The sequence below is a fragment of the Pristiophorus japonicus genome, chromosome 5 (assembly GCF_044704955.1).
Source record: "Pristiophorus japonicus isolate sPriJap1 chromosome 5, sPriJap1.hap1, whole genome shotgun sequence".
NCBI classification, from domain to species: domain Eukaryota; kingdom Metazoa; phylum Chordata; class Chondrichthyes; family Pristiophoridae; genus Pristiophorus; species Pristiophorus japonicus.
This window is the reverse complement of record NC_091981.1, coordinates 146,186,233-146,209,948: the sequence shown is the minus strand read 5'-3', so window position 1 is coordinate 146,209,948 and position 23,716 is coordinate 146,186,233. Positions and strand designations below refer to the sequence as shown.

The 23,716-nt window shown below is 43.3% G+C and overlaps 1 protein-coding gene across 2 annotated transcripts in view; it reads right to left on the bottom strand.

The window, feature by feature from the left end:
• dgkb (diacylglycerol kinase, beta) overlaps positions 1–23,716 on the bottom strand; it is a 1,139,682-nt gene that overhangs the window by 270,678 nt on the left and 845,288 nt on the right. For both annotated transcript variants that reach the window (XM_070881012.1, XM_070881013.1), the window contains exon 18: positions 14,464–14,554. In XM_070881012.1, the coding sequence (XP_070737113.1) occupies positions 14,464–14,554 (91 nt within the window). The remainder of the gene's footprint in view (positions 1–14,463; positions 14,555–23,716) is intronic.

The window sequence follows — 23,716 nt, the reverse complement described above, 5'->3', positions numbered from 1 at the left end:
CTCACTCCTAATATGTCATCCTCGCTCCCGATATGTCTACGATCTGTCAAGTTCCAGCTTGACAGATCGGAAAAGCCGGTTTTCAGCAAATGTCTTCCTGGGTCCGTAGAAACTTCGTATGGTCCCGGGACGTCGGAATTTCTGCCCCAATGATTCTATAACAGCCAATTTGTGCACAATACGGTCCTCAAGCACCAAATGAGACAAATTACCACACAACCTGTTTTTAGTGTGCTGGTTGAGGGAGGTCAGTTGACTAGGTCATGGGAGAACTCCTTTCTCATCATTAAATAATGCCATAGGCTCTTTTAAGTTCTCAATTTAACAACTCATCCAAAAGATAGAACCTTCTACAATGCAGCAATCCCTTGGTATTGCACTGAAAATTTTTTTGTGGAGTGAATCCATAACATTCTGACCTTGGGGCAAGAATGCTATGGACTAGGCTAAGCTGACACGTGTACCTTAGCAGAGTGAGAATGGGTATGATTTTTAGTAGCACTCTAATAAATATTTCTCTATTAAAATTCTGGCTACATTTACAGCTTTGAAAATAAATTTTTATTGCATAAATGTAGTTGTAATGATATTTGTACCTTTGTGTACATTATTTATATGTTAATAACATAGTCTGCTTATCTTCTTACTCAGAATTAAAAGAAAAATGTGTTTCTATCTAAAGCACAAAGATGAATATTATCATTTGAAAACGTTATGATGTGTTGTTTTATCAAGTATTCCCATTCAGTTGATTATGTATCATTCAATGATCACTGTGCACAGTTGCCAACAATGAGACCAGCATTAATTTCATTATCATAGAATCTTACAGCACAGAAGGAGGCCATTTGGCCCATTAAAACTACACTTAGTTAAATACATAGTGGCCTTAGCAAAGGAAATGTCAGGACTCCCACTGTCCTGGTGTGGAGGATTTGGGCGAGAAAAGACGGGATAATTGGAAACGCAGATATTTTTAACCTTATTTGCATACATATTATATCTTTTACATTGACTTGTAACAGGAACAACAAAAGTCAATTGACCATGGGGAATTCCCAGAAAGCAGCCGTAACATCATATAATTTACAGGCTAAATTAAAATAATTTGATCTTTGACAGGGAAGAAATGTCAAACAGCTGGGGGTCTACTGCAAAATATGGTGCACAGCATTTTATTTCTAACTAATTCATGCCAGTCACATCTTTATACATATTTAAGTACGTCTCATGCAAGGTACGATAAATATGCAATCTAATGCCCCCTGTGGTTAATTTAAAAGAGTCTGGGGTCTCCTAAACTAACTGAGATGACTTAAATAAGAAAAAAAAAGAATAGTGTGAGATAGAAGTCGCTGGGTAGGGCTTCCATTAACACCCAATATTGAACTCAGCAGGTAATTTTCTGCTGTAATTATTTGACTAAGCCTTGGCTTCCCACAGTCTACTTATTGGATTAAAAAAAGCTAAAATGCATCACTACATTGTTAAAGTTAAAAAAGCAGTCATATTTTCATAACATTTATTAAGAGCATATTGGAAATATATAAATTCACATCTGTCAAAGCCTGCTTTACCTTCCCTAGATTTTCCTTCGACCCCATCTTTAGAATTTCTTGATGACAATTTGTTGGTTGCCGTAGGCATTTTCCCCCCTCTACTGATAAGAAATAACACTTGGCTATAGCAATAGTTGTCCCCATTGCTTTGCTACTTCTGCCACTCCAAAGTGATAATAAATGTTGAAATGGTTTCATTTGTTGTGTGATTTAATAAATTGTATTTAAAATCTATTTAAAGCGTTGAGCTCAGCAGTTTCTGATGACACCTGAAAAGTAACTGGGTTAATCCTTTGAGGTTTTCTCAGCATTCAAAACATGCATTTAAAAAAAAAAATTCCGAAAAATATATACGGGTAAACAAATTAAAAGAAAAATGCTTGCCAAACACTTTCAGGAGGGCCAAATGTTCTTCTTTTGCACTTGGATGTAAATAATCAGCTGGATGGAGAGTGTAGACGACAATCAGGCCAGGAGGCTCATCTCCCATAATGGAGCCTGCCATACTTTTGGTCCATTTAAATTAATTGAAAGAAAATTAGGCAGCCTCTGTTATGGACATGTGATCCTTCTTGACTGGGTTTCTCTATGTACTTTGCCTGGGAAATTACTTATGTCTTAGCGCAAAAGATTAAAATCTGTCCCGATGTCTCCTGTAGGCCTGTGGAAACATTTGGATTTTCTTTTTCTTTTTCAATGAAAGGCTTATAAAATGTCAACTGTAAATTGGATAGAATTGGTCCTAAGTTTCCACCCACCTCCAGGTCATGGCACCGACCCTGCCATAATTTGCAGAATCATCGACTTTAAATTTCAGAACGGGAGCAGGCAGTTTAAATAAGCCTGCAACGCCTCCAGAATAGGAGTAGAGAGGAAAGCTGGAGATACGGAAGGGGTGGTGAGGAAAAGTGGCGGAGTGGAGGCCAGGAAATACCTGAAAAAGAGGCAGAGACCTGGTGCAGCTGCAGCACATAAAGTCCCCGACTCCCTTGCAGTGCAAGAAGTTTAGTGGCCTCATCAGAACAGCCAAGGTAAGTTACCTGCTTCCTCTGACCTTTCACTGCAGTCACTTTATATGTGTGGCATTCCTTCATTCATTTAGCACACAGTGCGAGAGAAGTCAGAGGTGAAACTGGGATCTGACAGTGCAGAATATAGGCTCCACAGATGGGGTCCTGCTATAAGCAAGATGATCATTACACTCACATGGAGACACTGAGGACTGTCTCTGAGGACATGAGAAATGGCAGGGGTCATGGCAAAGTTCAATGCTACCTTCAATATGAATATCTAAGAAGAATTCAACACAACGCAGTGCTACCTGGAGCAGGTGGCGGCACCATCTGTACCTGGCAACCCCTTCCCTGCTGCTCTTGACAGTGAGGCCTCTAGACCAGGGACCTTAACTGTCATGTATGTAACCTTCATGTAACTGTAACCTTCATAACAACACTGCATACTCCCAAGAAATGCACACCTTAACCACAGGGGGTGAACTTGCGGGAGACACTCCTCACCTGGTCATCCAGGTATATAAAGGGAGGTCCCACGCAGGGTCATCACTTCTTAGTCCTGTGAATAAAGGTTCAGGTCACAGAGTGACCTTGTCTGCAGAATGTGCCTCATGTGAATTTATAGTAGTGTGTAAGGACACTATATTAACCACTGGCCTTCAGACCTTTTATGATGCAAAATGGCTTCTGAGACCTTCAGGACATTAACTCTCATCAGCGTCTGTAGAATCTAACTAATACAATCAGGTATTCCTGCCTACTAATCAGTAGGCATTCCGATCCAGGGCTCAGCACATGTGGCATAGCTAGAGTCTGTCTATGATGCAATCCTTTTTCCTGGTGACTGCTCATGCGATCTTTCTAACCAGCCCCCTCAGTTGCCTGCTAATGTTGGTGTCAGGACATATGATTAGGCTGCTGATCCACCAGCAGTGGCATCACAGCCTTTTAAAGAGTCCTCCCAAGACTCAGAAGCCATGAGATATGGTCAACTCTGTCTCAGGTGTCCCTGGCTTTGAAGTCTTACCTCAACACAGCACCAGGATAGGTTTAAGACTGGTACAGAGGGGAACTAACGGTAGACATGGTGTTAATAATAAGCATTGCTCTAAATATATACGTGCACAGTGAAATCCCTTTCTGATTCTAAAGTTAGACTGCTCTTTGTTATTTGTGTTTGGTAGGGTTTGGCGGTCAGTTTGAAACAGGAGACAGTTCTTTTCATGATTCCTTACTGAAATGTTGCCTCCTTAAGTAGGTCTCTTCTGAGACATCATTGAGGGAACAACATGATCTATAGACTCTGCAGGGAAGGTACCTCCTGGTTGTCTATTTCTTTGATCTATTCTTATCCTGTGTGCCTCTGTCGGCGAAGAAGGCAAATGGTATGTTGGCCCTCATAGCTAGGGGATTTGAGTATAGGAGCAGGAAGGTTTTACTGCAGTTGTACAGGGCCTTTTGTGAGGCCTCACCTGGAATATTGTGTTCAGTTTTGGTCTCCTAATCTGAGGAAGGACATTCTTGCTATTGAGGGAGTGTAGCGAAGGTTCACCAGACTGATTCCCGGGATGGCGAGACTGACATATGAGGAGAGACTGGATCAACTGGGCCTTTATACACTGGGGTTTAGAAGAATGAGAGGGGATCTCATAGAAACTTATAAGATTCTGACGGGAGGAATGTTCCCGATGTTGGGGAAGTCCAGAACCAGGGGACACAGTCTTAGGATAAGGGGTAGACCATTTAGGACTGAGATGAGGAGAAACTTCTTCACTCATAGAGTTGTTAATCTGTGGAATTCCCTACCGCAGAGAGTTGTTGATGCCAGTTCATTGGATATATTCAAGAGGGAGTTAGATATGGCCCTTACGGCTAAAGGGATCATGGGGTATGGAGAGAAAGCAGGAAAAGGGTACTGAGGGAATGATCAGCCACGATCTTATTGAATGGTGGTGCAGGCTTGAAGGGCCGAATGGCTACTCCTGCACCTATTTTCTATGTTTCTATGTTTCTCATTTCATCTACCCCCTGCTCTTGTTCTGCTCCATTATAAGGACAGTTAAGGTAATGTCCATAATAAACCCCATGGTCAGGACTTCATGTCAGAAGGGTAGGAAACAGAACAATTCCTTACCTGAAACTGCTGAAAAGTAGCTTGCAGAATCCTGTCTTAGTTGCACAGCTTAAAAAAAAGATTTTTCTAATTGTCGACAGAGCTTGTGAACATTCAAGACCTGTGAACTCAACCATTTCTTGGTTTGACAAATCATGGAGTTAAAATATCCCTCTTTTCCACAGACTTAAATTAGGTGCAATTTTAATGTAAATGGTGGTATTTCTGGGACAGCAGCTTTTGCCCTCATGGTTTTTTTGTTATACATTCTTGGGATGTGGGTGTTGCTGCAAGGCTGACATTTATTGCCCATCCCTAGTTTCCCTGAAAAAGTTTGATACAACTGTATTGCTTGCTAGGCCACTTCAGAGCGCAGTGACGAGTAAAGCACATTGGGGTAAAACCTCCACTTTTGTGCTTATCGCCCAAAAATGGATGTTACTTCCGGTGTGGGCAGTAAAAAAGGGTTTTCAGATCGCTGGCTTCTCGCCCATTCTCAAAACACCTAGTTTACATTTTGGAAAATGGGCGTTACCATGAGCGATATCAAATGGGCAGAAGCGTTCAATTTTTTTTACCTTCTGCCGTAAAGTGTGGCCATCCTTAGCAATGGCATGGCAATGCTCGATTCCCCCGATTCTGGAGGTCAAGGGTCTTTATGACATGCGCAGAAGAGGAGACAGAGAAAGAGGGAGCTCAGAGTGACTGAAGGCGTGGCTGGGTGCGGTGTGGCTGCTTTGGAAGAAAGGAGGGAGACTTTAGAGCTTCATAGCAAGTAGGCAAACAAAAATTAGCTGTTGCCAGCCACATAGTTGACCGAATTGCCCTATAATGGAGGGAGATGAGGAGGCATCACAGCACACTGTGGAGACTGACACTGGAGAGAGCAGTGAGGTGGGAGAGGAGCACATTGGAGGCTGCAAAAGAGCCAGGAGGTTCTCGGACGAGGCAAATGCCTCCCTCCTGCAGGAGGTTGAGTCACGCTGGGGTGATTTGACACAGGGAGAGCGTGGGAAACCCACCCCAAAGGCCTACCAGAGGATATGGACCGAGATAGCAGAGATAGTCTCGTCAGAGACCAACGAGGTACATGAGGGCAACCAATGCCGCAAGCGATGGAACAACCTTGTGGGATCTGCAAGAGTAAGTATTACATTGATTTACATGTACTTATGTATTTATAGAATTTGATTTGTAACAGTCATGAGTGACTATCAGCAGATGTGAGGTCTTGCACTTTTACCGGGAATGTTTTACTCAAAGACTGCGGTCATGGTGTACGTCTTTAGGTAAAGAATGGTAATAATCATAATAATCATGATTACATCTGACAGTTATGTGTTGCATCAGTGTCTGTGACAGTACCTAGCAATGATATCACACAATGATCTCACGCCATGTCGTCCTGTCACTTTTTACAGAAGAAGCTATCGACGATGAGGTCTGTGCAGAGGCGAACAGGTGAGGGGCCACCAGTCCCCAGCTACATCACAGAGATGGAGGAGCGGGAAGCACCCCCGGACAGCCACGGACGCATCTGCAGACCCTGAAATGGTGTCAGCGTCATGTGAGTAATGCTTACACCATTGCGTGATGTAAAGTCAATAGATGAAACACCAACTCATATCCGAACAATCATATATGATAGATGATTTCTAAAAGTGTCATAGAAATAATGCTGGCCTAATGAAAATCATTGTAATGCACAATGTGTTGATGGTCATGAAATGTGATGTATGTGATTATTTTGGGAGCGGTGGTGCTTTGTCGTGCATATGCTGTGTGTAGCGTTGGACTCACCTTATCACCCTCGCACCCCCTTCTCCTCTAATAACATCATTTGTGTTTTGCAGCTCAGCCAGCAGCGCGACCCCAGGCAAGACCACAGAGGCCAGAAGGTGGGGCCGCGGGGCAGGAGTCGGCGGACAAACCTACTACATCTGGTGCTGAGGAGCTCCGATTGTCGCTCGTTAATCCGCTGGGTCTGACCTTGACGGATGAGAGCGTGGACTTCGAAAAACCTGCATCACCACGCTCCAGAAGCAATTCCACCCCAAGGTCATCGAGTGGTCCTCCGGTCATTCCCGCCTCCACTCTGGAGGTACCAGGTCCAAGCACCTCTCCACAGGGCACCCCATTTGTCCCCAGGATGGCGCTGACCCCGTGAAGGCCTCGTAGACACAGCAGGTCTTTTCCATGAGCGCAACATGTTAGCGGAGAGATGGTACAGTTATCCAAGAGGACTTCAGACATTGGTAACCAGCTCATCGAAGCATTGGGGGGGCATATCCCGACACCTGGCCATCGTGACCAAGTACATTCCACACATGGCGGAGTCCCTGGATGCGATAGCCAGGAACACTGCTGCCACAGGCCTCCCAGTGGTCCCAGAGTGCGGCACTCCACCCCTAGGTTCCGCACCACCACTGCGAACGACAGATGAGAGCAAGGACCAAGATCCTGCTTCTGCATCAGAGAATGTTGCCTCCTCGGCACCCCCCGCTCCCGTACCCGTGCAACCAACGCATCTTCCTTCATCCACTCCAATGAGGCACCGCCTGAGGAGTTCCTCAGCCAGGCACCGTGGAGTGAGGAGGGGAAGGGGTAGAGGTGGGGAGAAGAAGGATAGGGAGGAAGGAAAGTGAGTTGCATGTCCGCAGGTGATGGCTGTGTTATATCTCCATCTGGGTGTCTGCAATTTGTTGCAATGTATGGAGCTGGAGGCTCTAGCTTTGCCTTTGTATTCTGTGTTGGTGGACATGTTGAACATGTGATTGATTGAGAGTGACACACTTAATTCAGAGACTAGAGTCCTGAACTTAAAGAAAGGTAACTTCGATGGTATGAGATGTGAATTGGCTGGGATAGGCTGGCGAATGATACATAACGGGTTGACGGTGGATAGGCAATGGCAGACAATGGCAGAAACAAAAGATAGAAAGAAGAAAAGTAAAAGTGGAGGGCAGAGAAACCCAAGGGAAAAATCAAAAAGGGCCACATTGCAGCAAAATTCTTAAAGGGCAAAGTGTGTTAAAAAGACAAGCCTGAAGGCTCTGTGCCTCAATGCGAGGGGTATTCGTAATAAGGTGGATGAATTAACTGCGCAGGCAGCAATTAATGAATATGATATAGTTGGCATCACGGAGACATGGCTCCAGGGTGATCAAGGCTGGGAACTCAACATCCAGGGGTATTCAACATTCAGGAAGGATAAACAGAAAGGAAAAGGAGGTGGGGTAGCGTTGCTGGTTAAAGAGGAAATTAACGCAATAGTAAGGAAGGATATTAGCTTGGATGATATGGAATCTGTATGGGTGGAGCTGTGGAATACGAAAGGGCAGAAAACGCTAGTGGGAGTTGTGTACAGACCACCAAACAGTAGTAGTGAGGTTGGAGACATCATCAAACAAGAAATTAGGGATGCGTGCAATAAAGGTACAGCAGTTATCATGGGCGACTTTAATCTACATATAGATTGGGCTAACCAAACTGGTAGCAATACAGTGAAGGAGGATTTCCTGGAGTGTATTAGGGATGGTTTTCTGGACCAATATGTCGAGGAACCAACTAAAGGGCTGGCCATCCTTGACTGGGTGATGTGTAATGAGAAAGGACTAATTAGCAATCTTGTTGTGCGAGACCTCTTGGGGAAGAGTGACCATAATATGGTAGAATTCTTTATTAAGATGGAGAATGACACAGTTAATTCAGAGACTAGGGTGCTGAACTTAAGGAAAGGTATGAAATGTGAATTGGCTAGAATAGACTGGCATATGATACTTAAAGGGTTGACGGTGGATAGGCAATGGCAAACACTTAAAGATCACATGGATGAACTTCAACAATTGCACATCCATGTCTGGAGTAAAAATTAAACGGGGAAGGTGGCTCAACCATGGTTAACCAGGGAAATTAAGGATAGTGTTAAATCCAAGGAAGAGGCATATAAATTGGCCAGAAAAAGCAGCAAACCTGAGGACTGGGAGAATTTTATAATACAGCAGAGGTGGACAAAGAGTTTAATTAAAAGAGGGAAAATAGAGTATGAGAGGAAGCTTGCCGGGAACATAAAAACTGACTGCAAAAGCTTCTATAGATATGTGAAGAGAAAAAGATTAGTGAAGACAAACGTAGGTCCCTTGCAGTCAGATTCAGGTGAATTTATAATGGGGAACAAAGAAATGGCGGACCAGTTGAACAAACACTTTGGTTCTGTCTTCACGAAGGAAGACACAGATAACCTTCTGGAAGTACTAGGGGACTGAGGGTCTAGTGAGAAGGAGGAACTAAAGGATATCCTTATTAGACGGGAAATTGATGGGATTGATGGCCGATAAATCCCCGGGGCCTGATAGTCTGCATCCCAGAGTACTTAAGGAAGTGGCCCTAGAAATAGTGATGCATTGGTGGTCATTTTCCAACATTCTATAGACTCTGGATCAGTTCCTATGGATTGGAGGGTAGCTAATGTAACCCCACTTTTTAAAAAAGGAGGGAGAAAGAAAACAGGGAATTATAGACCGGTTAGCATAACATCGGTAGTGGGGAAATGTTGGAATCAATTATTAAAGATGTAATAGCAGCGGATTTGGAAAGCAGTGTCAGGATTGGTCCAAGTCAGCATAGATTTATGATAGGGAAATCATGCTTGACAAATCTTCCAGAATTTTTTTGAGGATGTAACTAGTAGAGTGGACAAGGGCGAATCAGTGGATGTGGCATATTTGGACTTTCAAAAGACTTTTGACAAGGTCCCACACAAGAGATTAATGTGCAAAATTAAAGAACGTGTTATTGGGGGTAATGTACTGATGTGGATAGAGAACTGGTTGGCAGACAGGAAGCAGAGAATTAGGATAAACGGGTTCTTTTCAGAATGGCAGGCAGTGACTAGTGGGGTACCGCAAGGTTCAGTGCTAGGACCCCAGCTACTTACAATATACATTAATGATTTAGACGAAATAATTGAATGTAATATCTCCAAGTTTGCAGCTGACACTAAGCTGGGTGGCAGTGTGAGCTGTGAGGAGGATGCTAAGAGGCTGCAGGGTGACTTGGACAGGTTAGGTGAGTGGGCAAATGCATGGCAAATGCAGTATAATGCAGATAAATGTGAGGTTATCCAATTTGTTGGCAAAAGCAGGATGGCAGAATATTATCTGAATGGTGACAGATTAGGAAAAGGGGAGCTGCAACGAGACTTGGGTGTCATGGTACATCTGTCATTGAAAGTTGGCATGCAGGTACAGCAGGCAGTGAAGAAGGCAAATGGCATGTTGGCCTTCATAGCGAGAGGATTTGAGTATAGGAGCAGGGAGGTCTTACTGCAGTTATACAGGGCCTTGGCGAGGCCACACCTTGAATATTGTGTACAGTTTTGGTCTCCTAATCTGAGGAAGGACATTCTTGCGATTGAGGGAGCACAGCGAAGGTTCGCCAGACTAATTCCTGGGATGGCAGGACTGACGTATGAAGAAAGACTGGATCGACTAGGCTTATATTCACTGGAGTTTAGAAGAATGAAAGTGGATCTCATAGAAACATAAAATTCTGACGGGATTGGACAGGTTAGATGCAGGAAGAGTGTTCCCGATGTTGGGGAAGTCCAGAACCAGGGTTCACAGTCTAAGGTTAAGGGGTAAACCATTTAGGACTGAGATGAGGAGAAATTTCTTCACTCAGAGAATTGTGAGCCTGTGGAATTCTCTACCACAGAATGTTGTTGAGGCCAGTTCATTAGATATATTCAAAACGGAGTTAAATGTGGCCCTTTCAGCTAAAGGGATCAAGGGATATGGAGAGAATGCAGGAATGGGAAGCTAAAGTTGCAAAAATGATCAGCCATGATCTTATCGAATGGTGGTGCAGGCTCGAAGGGTCGAATGGCCTTCTCGTGCCTCTATTTTCTATATTTCTATGTTTCTATGATGTCAATGATGGAAAAAGTGGGGTATGGGCGGGGGTTGGGTGTTATTGGCTGTGATACTTATGATTTCAGACCAATGTTGTTATTAAACTATTGTTATTGAACATAACCTTGTTGCGCACTGTCTCAGATAGCTGGACCGTTACACTCTGGTGATTCCTTACCATGAAAGTGTTAAATACAACTTAACATCAATCAACGTAAACTTTAACTGGCACCAAGCTGATGGGCACCATGGATGTCTGAGCTGCACACAAACTGCAGTGTGTCAGCGTTGTCACTCACATCAGCGCTCTTTCAGTCAAATCATTCTGATATCAGCTCCTCACGTAAGAGTGGGATTTAACAAATGCCAGCCACACCGCTGGCGTTCATTCCGGTTAGTTCCACTTTTTGTGGGTGTTTTTTTGAGCGGGCGGTATTGTGGGCGATATGTGGATGACGTGGTGAAATTGACGATGAGCGATCTCCATGGCAGCTAGTTTGGGTAAATATGCTCTTTGTGACAAAAAACAGTGGCCGGGCGTTCATATTGAATCTCGACGTTAATTCTGTGCGGAAAGTAACGCTGGGCGATATTATGGGTGTTGAATTCGCCCATTCTGCTGATTCCGCCCCAAAAAAGTGGGCGGGTGGTAATATTTTTTCCCAGCGTTAAACAAATGGGGAAAGTAACGCTCGGCGATAAGGTTCCTAAAAAAGCCCGTGAGTTTCCATTATGTGGTAAAATGGCCGATATAAGGGCGTTATACGTCATTTCAGTGGTAAAATGGGCATTTAAGCATGCAAAAAATGTGGAGGTTCTAGCCTATTATCTTGTAATTTGCATAAAGACACCACTTTGTTTGACTGGCACGTCTTCCACCACCAGTCAATTCTACCAAAAATTAGTGCACATTTTAAACCATTGTTACTTGGTATATTTGCTGTAAACAAATTCTGATCTGATATGCCAGAACATTGCCCCTTTTACACCCAAAAAATGGGGAATGCTGGGCTCATTTTATTTTTTATTTTTGTTGCATGTGTTCAATCTCCTGCCACAACTTTCACTCATTTTCTCAAGGCGCTGACTTATGCTGCGATACGATTCCATTGGTGTCAGCCTCATTTCATACCCTGCCCAAGTGCTCGGTCTTCAAGTGTGACCATGTGAAGGGCACCACAACTGTGCCAAATTCAATCCTTGGGGCTTCACAGTGGAGCACTATTCATCCTCTGCAAACATGCACTTTCCAGCAGGAATCAATGGATAGTCGGGAGAAAGTTCGAACCTTGGTTTATTTTACTCACGTTCAGCTCAGGGACACTAAGGCCTAACACTATTCAGGTTAAGATTAGCCAACTTTGCACTGACCAGGGATAAACCAAGGACCTTTCTTGCTTGTAAAGTTTAGTTCCAATAGAGCAACAGATACAATAAATTTAATGGGCCCGACGTCGGTGGACATACCGCCCACTAAACGCCCGCATACCGCCGAGAATTTGAAGTTGGGTGGCAGCGTGAGCTGCGAGGAGGATGCTATGAGGCTGCAGAGCGACTTGGATAGGTTAGGTGAGTGGGCAAATGCATGGCAGATGAAGTATAATGTGGATAAATGTGAGGTTATCCACTTTGGTGGTAAAAACAGAGAGACAGACTATTATCTGAATGGTGACAGATTAGGAAAAGGGGAGGTGCAACGAGACCTGGGTGTCATGGTACATCAGTCATTGAAGGTTGGCATGCAGGTACAGCAGGCGGTTAAGAAAGCAAATGGCATGTTGGCCTTCATAGCGAAGGGATTTGAGTACAGGGGCAGGGAGGTGTTGCTACAGTTGTACAGGGCCTTCGTGAGGCCACACCTGGAGTATTGTGTACAGTTTTGGTCTCCTAACCTGAGGAAGGACATTCTTGCTATTGAGGGAGTGCAGCGAAGGTTCACCAGACTGATTCCCGGGATGGCGGGACTGACCTATCAAAAAAAGACTGGATCAACTGGGCTTGTATTCACTGGAGTTCAGAAGAATGAGCGGGGACCTCATAGAAATGTTTAAAATTCTGATGGGTTTAGACAGGTTAGATGCAGGAAGAATGTTCTCAATGTTGGGGAAGTCCAGAACCAGGGGTCACAGTATAAGGATAAGGGGTAAGCCATTTAGGACCGAGATGAGGAGAAACTTCTTCACCCAGAGAGTGGTGAACCTGTGGAATTCTCTACCACAGAAAGTTGTTGAGGCCAATTCACTAAATATATTCAAAAAGGAGTTTGGTGAAGTCCTTACTACTAGGGGGATCAAGGTGTATGGCAAGAAAGCAGGAATAGGGTACTGAAGTTGCATGTTCAGCCATGAACTCATTGAATGGCGGTGCAGGCTAGAAGGGCCGAATGGCCTACTCCTGCACCTATTTTCTATGTTTCTATGTTTCTATGTTTCGTGGAAAAACAGCTGCATACCACCGACATATTGCCTGGCATGACTCTGGTAACTGACATACCGCCGAGCAGTATGCGCACCGTCCACCTACACTGAAGACCCGACATACCACCGAAAACTCCAACATCGGTCACTCACCGCCGAAGTATCACCCTGAAGCATACCGTTCTGGAAAACAGGCTTTTATGCTTCGTAAAGTGGACGGTAGTGTGTGGCGTGTTCACTTGGACATTGGGAGAAGCAGCAGCATTTGGAGATAAGCAGGAGAATTGGAGCAAAGCACTGCAGTTGTATTCACAGGAAAAAGGTCAAATTTTAAAGGAAAGAATGTTTTTTGGAGGGAAAGAAGGATTTCTGGAGGTTATTTTGTTTATTTAAAAATGGGGTGAAAGTGTGAAAAATCAGGAACACCAGAAAGAAGCAGTACCATTTGGAGGAGAACACTGAAGTTATTCTTAGCCTCTTTAATTATTATGATTATATTCAGAAGCAAAGCAGCAGCCTTCGAGTGCCTCACTGCTCCTTCCCACTGTCTCTCCTCGCTGCCACTCTCTGCGTATGCGCAGGTGATCCTTGACCCCTGAAATCGCGGCGAATAAAGGTTTGGAGAAAAAAGTTTGCGCATGCGCAGTGCGCTGCTATACCGTCGATCGAGGAAAGCATTTCTCTGGCTCAACTCCAGTCTGCGAGACTGCCCGCTGCGCACCGCTCGCAAAACGTTGGTAAACCACCGAAAAGAAGATGACCGAAGTTGAGGCTTTATGTCTGGGCGATCTGCCGACGATAATAAACAACAAACCGTCGCGATACCACCAGGAACTCGACGGACCATCGGTAAGCACCAAGGTCGGGCCCAATGTAATTTCTTTTGAAGTAACAGTTTTCCAACAACTATTCGAATATATTTGACACAGTGCTACGTACTAAGAATGTAGAATGAAAAATCAATCATATTCAATTTCGTTTCTGAGACTGACCCACAAAGCCACTTCATGATTTCATCACATGAATTATCATGTTTTGAAATCAATAACATTAACATCAGGAAAATCTCAAAATTGCACTAAAGAGTATTAGCTGCATTTATATTGGTTTTCCTTTCATTCATATTCTGGAAGCCCACTCTCAGCATTTATGTTGTTAAATTCACTCTCCTTAAACCAGATGGCAGATGGTAGATCCAATTTATTTACCTGGGAGCAAGAGTCTGCCACGTGGCTAAGAAAATTGACTTGACAGTATCATTACCAGAAGCTGGCTCATGGAAGTTGGATTCTGAATTAAAAGGTCCTGTTAAGCATTTTTAATATAATAGGTATTATATACTAAATAAGGATGCCTATTTCTACCAAGTACATAATTATCTATGGCAATAGGAAAGGTTAAGGGAGAGTTAATCCCAAACCACTTTTTCTAGATATCCATTCACCTTACCTCTATCTCTACATATTCATGTAGTCTCTTGCAGGTGGCGGAGAATGTTTCAGATGTCCCAAATTCAAAATACCAGAATTTGTTCTTCATTCTAAAAGAAATGGACACAGCAGATTACTTCATGCAACTTTCTTAAGAAGAAATGCTTTGAGTAAACACTGATCAAAAAGAATTGGTCAATAATCAATCCAGAGCTTTCAGCGTTAAGGTACTTTTTGGTTACAAATCTACAGCTGTCAGCACATACACCATTCTTCTGCCATCACCTGTACCAAGAAATATAATAGCATCAACTGACCTTGCTCCAGTGACAGTGGTGAACCCCTGCAAGGTTTTATGGGTTTCATAAACTGCCACCAGATTTGCCAGCCCTACTGTTCAGTGTCTCATGAAGAACTGAGCCAGATGGAGGCATAAAGAAGGGACAGCAGTGTTAGGAGGCTCTCCTGAAATTGGAGCTGCAAAGTCAAGATCACCAAAATAGGCCAAAAGTGATTTTGGAAGAACACCCCACAGCACTAGAAAACTCTACAGTTAGCAGGTTTAGTAGGGGACTATGGTGGTTGTCTAAACTGTGCACATAACCATGTATATAGCTACGGATAATTTATTATATTTTATAAATAGCACATAGAAGTTTTATATCTCTAATATACACAAGGCATACTGTATTTGTGTCCTACACATAGGTGTTCATGCACCATTTACCCGCTACTGTCACTTTACTTGTTATACTTTCAGAGCATTACCATAATCAAAGTTATTACATATCCTTTGTTATGTAATAAACTGTTTTTGCATTGCTAAAAACTAGCTCCAAGTAAGATCTCTCATTAAGAATGCAACACTGGAAATGGGTGCTGAAATTGCAAAAATCAGTTTCAGAACTATGCATAACAGCATGCAATGATGGAACTCACAGCGTCACAATATCTCAGTAATGGTGAGTGAGAAACTATGACCCAGAATTTTCCCACCAAAATGTTTGCTTTTTTGGACGCGTAAGTGATTTCAGTGCAGTGCAGTGGGAATTCCCTAGTGCAATCTATTGTGAAATCAACAAGCTGTCTAAGCAGCCAATCACATTGCAGAATTCTCATAGACAGGGAACGAGGAAATGAGAAGCTGTTCTTTTCCAAACTTTTTAAAACTGTCAGAGAGCCAAACAAAGATTGGGAGTCTCACATGGAGATCAGATGAAAAATCATGAACAAACTGAAAAAAAAATTAACATTCTTTTTAAAGTTTCTTAAAAAATGTAATTTTTATCATAATGGAGAAATTTGACACTCCACAAAATTTTAAATTAGTTTTTCAGGTCCATAATGTTTGTTTAGCAGTCAATGCGCTGTTAAAATCCCAGTTACTCGGCCTAACATTTAATGGGGTTTTTAACAGCGATATTATTATGGAAAAGCCCAAGTTTCCATCAGTTTCACAGATTTTACTGATTACTCTGATTGTCGACTGGGGGCGGGGTGGGGGGGGGCGGGGAGGGGGGGGTGCGCATAGCGCAGCCTGTGTCAGACCAGTGAACAATTGACCGCAACTTCAGGATTTCCATGTTCAGATGCACAAGCGCTGTAACGCAAATTCAGGCCCTAATACTCCAACATCTACTGTATAAACAATTGGACTGAAGTTGATTTTCTGATGAGGTGAAGCAGAAATTTCTTTACCTATCTCTGTCTAAGAATTTCTTTTTGTGAATTGCCTTAAATCAATTTAAATGCTTCAATTTACGAACTAATTTTTTTTGGATATCCTATTTTCAAACGGATCTTTTTCATAAAATAAATTGCTTTAAAATAACGATTTTCCTGTTAAACCAAATGCAGGGTTTAGTCAGAGTTTCCACTTCTAAGATCCTGCCAAAGTGTCCATATGGTCTCAACTTCAGGTAACATGTGCAGGTAAGGAGATAATTTATGGCGCTTGTTGTCCTAAGCTGCTTAAAGCCTGTAAAATATGGGTTGGGTACTTATTCAATTCTGGCAGCAAGTACACTGCACGTCAGCATTGTTCTACCATTAAAATCTAATGACCCAGAAAGAAAACCAATATTTCGAGTCAGCCTTCTGGCTACTGTTTTGCCAGTAGGTATGATTTTCTTTGCGATGCTTAGCTCCTCTGGGACTATTGTAACACTAAGGGGGTAATAATGAGTTTGCAGCCTAGTTCACCTTACTTCTGAACATTTGAGTGGTTGATATTGTATATTATCAGAGCGTTGTGTTACAGGTTAGACTTGTCATCAGTCTACTGTTATAGGGTGGCAACATTCTACTTAACCATTGGGCATTACACAGGAGTATGTGGTGTATGTCTTATTTACAAAATAAATATTCAACCAAACTAAAATAGTTCAGGTGGAAGCAAGTATCACAATATTGATATCTTATAGATTTCTGACTGAACTGAGTTAGCAAGAAAAAAAAATCTCCAAACAGAATTTGTGACTTTCCATTTGTCTATTTGGTAAATCAATGGCAGCTTAATTGCTGAGTGTGGTTACAATAACACCAAAAGGTAAATCATGTCAATGCTTTCACTAAATTCAGGCTTCAAAAATACATTTAGAGCTCCTGAAAGGGAAGGATAATGCTGTTGGAGTCAGTACCCATTAAAACTAATGGATGTTCATTGTCCTATTGAGGAAGGCGAGGAGAGCAATTGTTACCTTAGGGACAGGATTGAATCAGGTCTCTCGAGTATACTGGTGGGGTACAAATAAATCACAATGTTTTCAATTTGACCTGAGCTTGATCCAATCTAGCACTGTGAACTAGGTGTGTGACAGTTGGGTTTTACAGTACAAGTCTTTATTGCCACAGGACTAGAAGTTTCTTCACCTCCCATTCTCAAAGGACTTGCTGAGGAAGTTATATCAGGGATAGAGACATTAAATCAAGTTGTGAACTGAGATTAAGACTTCAGGAAGTGGAAATATGCCAGAAAGGTGTTTCAAAGATATAAATGCCAGCGGACTTCCCTGATTGCTTAGTGAGTAAATGTATCACCTGGTGTGATACTGTGCTACACAGATCAAGGAGGTCTAAATGCCCGTAGCATTTGTAACAAAATAGATGAGTTGACGGCACAAATTGAGACAAATGGGTATGATATGATAGCCAGTACAGAGACGTGGTTGCAAGGTGACCAGGACTGGGAATTGAATCTTCAGGGGTATTTGACAATCCTGAAGGACAGACAGAAAGGAAAAGGATGTGGGGTAGCTATTGATAAAGGATGGAATCACTGCAATAGTGAGAAATGATATATGCTCAAAGGATCAGGATGTTGAAACAGTTTGGGTGGAGATAGGGAATAATAAGGGGAAAAAGTCACTGGTGGGTGTAGTATATAGGCCCCCGAACAGTAGTAACTCTGTTGGTCGGAACATAAACCAGGAAATAGTGGGGGCTTGTAAAAAGGGAACAGCAATAATCATGGGTGATTTTAACCTCCATATTGATTGGACAAATCAAATTGGTCAGGGTAGCCTTGAGGAAGAGTTCATCGAGTGCATAAGGGATGTGTTCCTTGAGCAGAAAATAATGGAACCAGCCAGGAGGCAGGCTATCTTGGATCTGATCCTGTGTAATGAGACAGGATTAAAAACAATCTCCTAGTAAAGGATCCCCTTGGAATGAGTGATCATAGCATGGTTGAGTTTCAAATTCAGATGGAGGGTGAGAAAGTTGGATCTCTAACCAGCGTACTAAGCTTAAATAAAAGAGAATATGAAGGTATGAGGGCAGAGTTGGCTAAAGTAGACTGGGAAAACAGATTGAAGTGTAGGATGGTGGATGAACATTTAAAGAGATATTTCACAACTCTCAAGAAAAATATATTCCAGTAAGGAGGAAACAATGTATGAGAAAAGAAGACCATCTATGGCTAGCTAAAGAAATAAAGGACGATATCCAATTAAAAATAAGGGCATACAAAGTGGCCAAAACTAGTGGGAGGACAGAAGATTGGGAAGCTTTTAAAAGTCAGCAAAGAATGACTAAAAAAATGATTAAGAAAGGGAAGATAGACTATGAAAGTAAACTAGCACAAAATATAAAAACAGATAGCAAGAGTTTCTATAGGTATATAAAAAGAAAAAAAAGAGTGGCTAAAGTAAATGTTGGTCCCTTAGAGGGCGAGACCGGGGAATTAGTAATGGGGAACATGAAGATGGCAGAAACTCTAAACAAGTATTTTGTATTAGTCTTTATGGTAGAGGATACTAACAATATTCCAACGGTGGATAGTCAAGGGGCTATAGTGGGGGAGGAACTTAACACAATCACAATCACTAAGGAGGTGGTACTCAGTAAGATAATGGGACTAAAGGCGGATAATTCCCCTGGACCTGATGGTATGCATCCTAGGGTCTTGAGAGAAGTAGCGGTAGGGATTGTGGATGCATTGGTTGTAATTTACCAAAATTCACTGGATTCTGGGGAGGTCCCAGCAGATTGGAAAACTGCAAATGTAATGCCCCTGTTAAAAAAAGGAGGCAGACAAAAAGCAGGAAACTATAGACCAGTTAGTCTAACATCTGTGGTTGGGAAAATGTTGGAATCCATTATTAAAGAAGCAGTAAAAGGACATTTGGAAAAGCAAAATTTGGTCAGGCAGAGTCAGCATGGATTTATGAAGGAGAAGTCATGTTTGACAAAGTTGCTGGAATTCTTTGAGGATGTAATGAACAGGGTGGATAAAGGGGAACCAGTGGATGTGGTATATTTGGACTTCGAGGAGGCATTTGACAACGTGCCACACAAAAGGTTATTGCACAAGATAAAAGTTCACGGGGTTGGGGTAATATATTAGCATGGATAGAAGATTGGCTAACAAAAAGAAAACAGAGAGTCGGGATAAAAGGTTCATTCTCTGGTTGGCAATCAGTAACGAGTGGGGTGCTGCAGGGATCAGTGCTGGGACCTCAACTATTTACAATCTATATTAACAACTTGGAAGGGACTGAGTGTTACGTAGCCAAGTTTGCTGATGATACAAAGGTGGGAGGAAAAGCAATGTGTGAGGAGGACATAAAAAAGCTGCAAAAGGACATAGACAGGCTAAGTGAGTGGGCAAAAATTTGGCAGATGGAGTATAATGTTGGAAAGTTTGAGGTCAGAAAAAATCAAAGAGCAGGGTATCATTTAAATGGAGAAAGAGTGCAAAGTGCTGCTGAACAGCGGGACCTGGGGGTACTTGTGCATGAAACACAGAAGAATAGTGTGCAGGTACAGCAAGTGATCAGGAAGGCCAATGGAATCTTGGCCTTTATTGCAAAGGGGATGGAGTATAATAGCAGGAAAGTCTTGTTACAGCTGTACAGGGTATTGGTGAGGCCACACCTGGAATATTGCATGCAGTTTTGTTTTTCATATTTACGAAGGGATGTGCTTGCTTTGGAGGCAGTTCAGAGAAGGTTCACTAGGTTGATTCCAGGGATGAGGGGGTTGACTTATGAGGAAACGTTGAGTAGGTTGGGCCTCTACTCATTAGAATTCAGAAGAATGAGAGGTGATCTTATCGAAACATATAAGATTATGAGGGGGCTTAACAAGGTAGATGCAGAGAGGATGTTTCCAGTGGTGGGGGAGACAAGAACCAGAGGGCATGGTCTTAGAATAAGGGGCCACCCATTTAAAACTGAGATGAGGAGAAATTTCTTCTCTCGGAGAGTTGTGAATCTGTGGAATTCGCTGCCTCAGAGAACTGTGGTAACTGGGACATTAAATAAATTTAAGACAGAAATAGACAGTTTTTTAAATGATAAGTGGATAAGGGGTTATAGGGAGTGGGCAGGGAATTGGAGCTGAGTCCATGATCAGATCAGCCATGATCTTATTGAATGGCGGAGCAGGCTCGAGGGGCCATATGGCCTACTCCTGTTCCTATTTCTTCTGTTCTTATGTTCTTAATTCAACCATTGTTCTGTCAAATTAGCTGATCTCCAAGGTTCTTACTCTTGGCTACTATCCAATGGTACCTCTTGGTGCATCTGTTTGGATATAATCAGGCTTGTCTGTGACTCTCTAACACCTCCATGGTTGGACAGTCTGCTGAAGCTGGTAAGTGGGATTAGTCTGGATAACTTCTTGTTGGCTGGCGCAGATATGATGGTAAGTACTTCAGGTAATCGAATATGGCCAGAGTGGTCTTCTGGACTAGTTTTGATCACCTGGATGGGTCGGAGATAAATTTTCCCAGATATTTTTCCCCAATTGGCCTGGGTTTTTATCTGTTTTTTTGCGTCTCCCTGAAGATCGCATGGCTCCGGGTGGGGTGGAGTGTAAAATGTCGCGATACATGGAGTATTGCAGTTGTGTGGGGTGGACTGGTTGGGCCGGATGCTCATTACCTGTCTGCCATTGTTCATTGTTCATTGTTCATAGGTTTATATGTAACCTGACCAAGGGCCGTGCAGCTCTTTGTCGGCCAGCGCGGACATGATGGGCCGAAATGGCCTCCTTCTGCGCTGTAAATTTCTATGTTTCGATGTAAACTCTCAGTATATGAGCAGACACGATGACTAGCGACAGTAATGAGTTAATGGGTCAACATTTGTGGTGGGTATGATGGCGTAGTCTTAGTGTATGCCATCATACCGCCTTTGAAATGCACAGCAAGTTCTGGGAATTCCAAACTTGCGACCTATCAAGTTCTGACTTGACAGATCGGCATCGAAACTGCACCATTTGGTGCAGAGTTGGGCTAATTGCACGCCACTGCCCAGCAATTATATACTAACATTTTACGGCTGATGGAAACAGGTGCAGGGTCTGTTTCTACAGCGTAAGGGGATACCTCCTGACAAATGACAAAAGTAATTTTTAAAACTTATGAGCCGGAAATGGAAGCATTTTAGGATTTTGTCCATCGAAATATTTATTTGTCCATGAGAGGTTCGGAGGAAGCTGTTGCTACATAGATACGATTATTTACTTTTTGACACCTATGTGGAGCATAAGCTTAAACAAATTCCAAACTGAAAGAATAGATGTTTACCTTCACCACATGGACTGCAGTGCTTCAAGAAGGTAACTCACTACCATCTTCTCAAGGGGAATTAGGGATGGGCAATAAATGCTGGCCTTGCCAGCGATGCCCACATCCCAGGAACGAATAAAAAAGGTATGCCACCGACTGCAAAATCCAGGCGTAATATATACTAACTTGAGTAGGTCAGGCAGCATCAGAGTTGACATTTCAGATCGATGACCTTTCATCAAAACTGAAAAATGTTTCAGATGCAACAGGTTTCAAGCAAGTACAGAGCCAGGGAAAGGGGGATGTGAGGAAAGAACAAAAGAGAAGGTCTGTGATAGATGTTATATATGTGGACTTGTATTTACCCTGTAGAGCCACCAGAGGGCTCATTCCCCAGAGTCCCAAGGGATCCCATAATCCCTTGGGAGCACAGGTATTTATGAAGGCTTCACAGGTTGGAGAGGCACTCTGGAGACCTGCAATAAAAGACGAAGATCACATTTTACTTTGAGTTCACAGTGTACAGTCTGACTCTTTCTCCATACACAACAACTGGCGATGAGATACAGATAGCGAACCCAAAGATGCAGAGAACAGTGGGCATCCTGGAGAAATTTTCAGAGGGAGATGATTGGGAAACTTTTATGGAGCAACTTGACCAATACTTTGTGGCCAATGAGCTAGATGGGGAAGAGAGTGCTGCCAAACGAAGGGCAATCCTCCTCACCGTCTGTGGGGCACCAATGTATGGCCTCATGAAGAATCTGCTCACTCCAGCGAAACCCATGGAGAAATCGTACGACGATTTGTGCACAATGGTCCGAGAGCATTTGAACCCGAAGGAAAGCGTTCTGATGGCGAGGTACCGGTTCTACACCTACAAAAGATCTGAAGGCCCAGAAGTGGCGAGTTATGTCACCGAGCTAAGACGCCTTGCAGAACATTGTGAATTTGAAGGACATTTGGAGCACATGCTCAGAGTCTTTTTCATACTTGGCATTGGCCACGAAACCATACTTCGCAAACTTTTGACTGTAGAGACCCCAACCTTGAGTAAGGCCATAGCGATAGCCCAGGCGTTCATTGCCACCAGTGACAATACGAAGCAAATCTCTCAGCACACAGGTGCTGCTACAAGTATTGTGAACAAAGTAACGTTATTTTCGAATTGTAACGTACAGGGCAGGTCACACATACCTGGAGCTACACGTCTGCAGATGTCTCAGAGTCCACCATCAAGGGTGATGAATGCGAGGCCATTAACACCTAGGTGGCGCTGCGGGGGTGATCATCGTTTCCATTCATGCCGATTCAAAGGATACGTTTACAAGGGCTGTGGAACAATGGGACACCTTCAACGAGTGTGCAGGCGAGCTGCTAAGCCTGTTAAACCTGCAAACCACCATGTTGCAGAGGAGGGTCATGACGAAACAGAGCCTCAAATAGAGGAGGCAGAGGTACATGGGGTACACACATTCACCACGAATTGACCCCGATAATGCTGAATGTTGAACTAAATGGACTCCCGGTGTCAATCGAGCTGGACACGGGTGCAAGCCAGTCCATCATGGGCAAAAAGACTTTCGAAAGGTTGTGGTGCAACAAGACCTCAAGGCCAGTCTTAAATCCAATTCGCACGAAACTTAAGAATTTACGCAAAAGCACTGATTCCTGTAATCGGCAGTGCTACCATAAAGGTCTCCTACGATGGAATGGTGCACAAGCTACCACTCTGGGTGGTACTGGGCGATGGTCCCACGCTGCTCAGCAGGAGCTGGCTGGGAAAGATACGCTGGAACAGGGACGACGTCCGAGCGCTATCGCCTGCTGATGACACTTTGTGTGCCCAGGTCGTAAACAAATGTCCTTCACTGTTAGAATCAAGCATCGGGAAATTCTAAGGAGCAAAAGTGCAGATCCACCTAATTCCGGGAGCGTGACCCATCCATCACAAGGCGAGAGCAGTACCGTACATGATGAGAGAAAGAGTAGAGTTCGAGCTAGATCAGCTGCAACGAGAGAGCATCATTTCACCGATCGAGTTCAGCGAGTGGGCCAGTCCTATTGTCCCAGTCCTCAAAGGAGACGGCACCGTCAGAATCTGTGGCGATTATAAAGTAACTATCAATCGTTTTTCCTTGCAGGACCAATACCCACTGCCAAAAGGCGATGACCTCTTTGCAACGCTGGCGGGAGTAAAGATGTTCACGAAGCTGTATCTGACTTCAGCCTACATGATGCAGCAACTGGAGGAAGG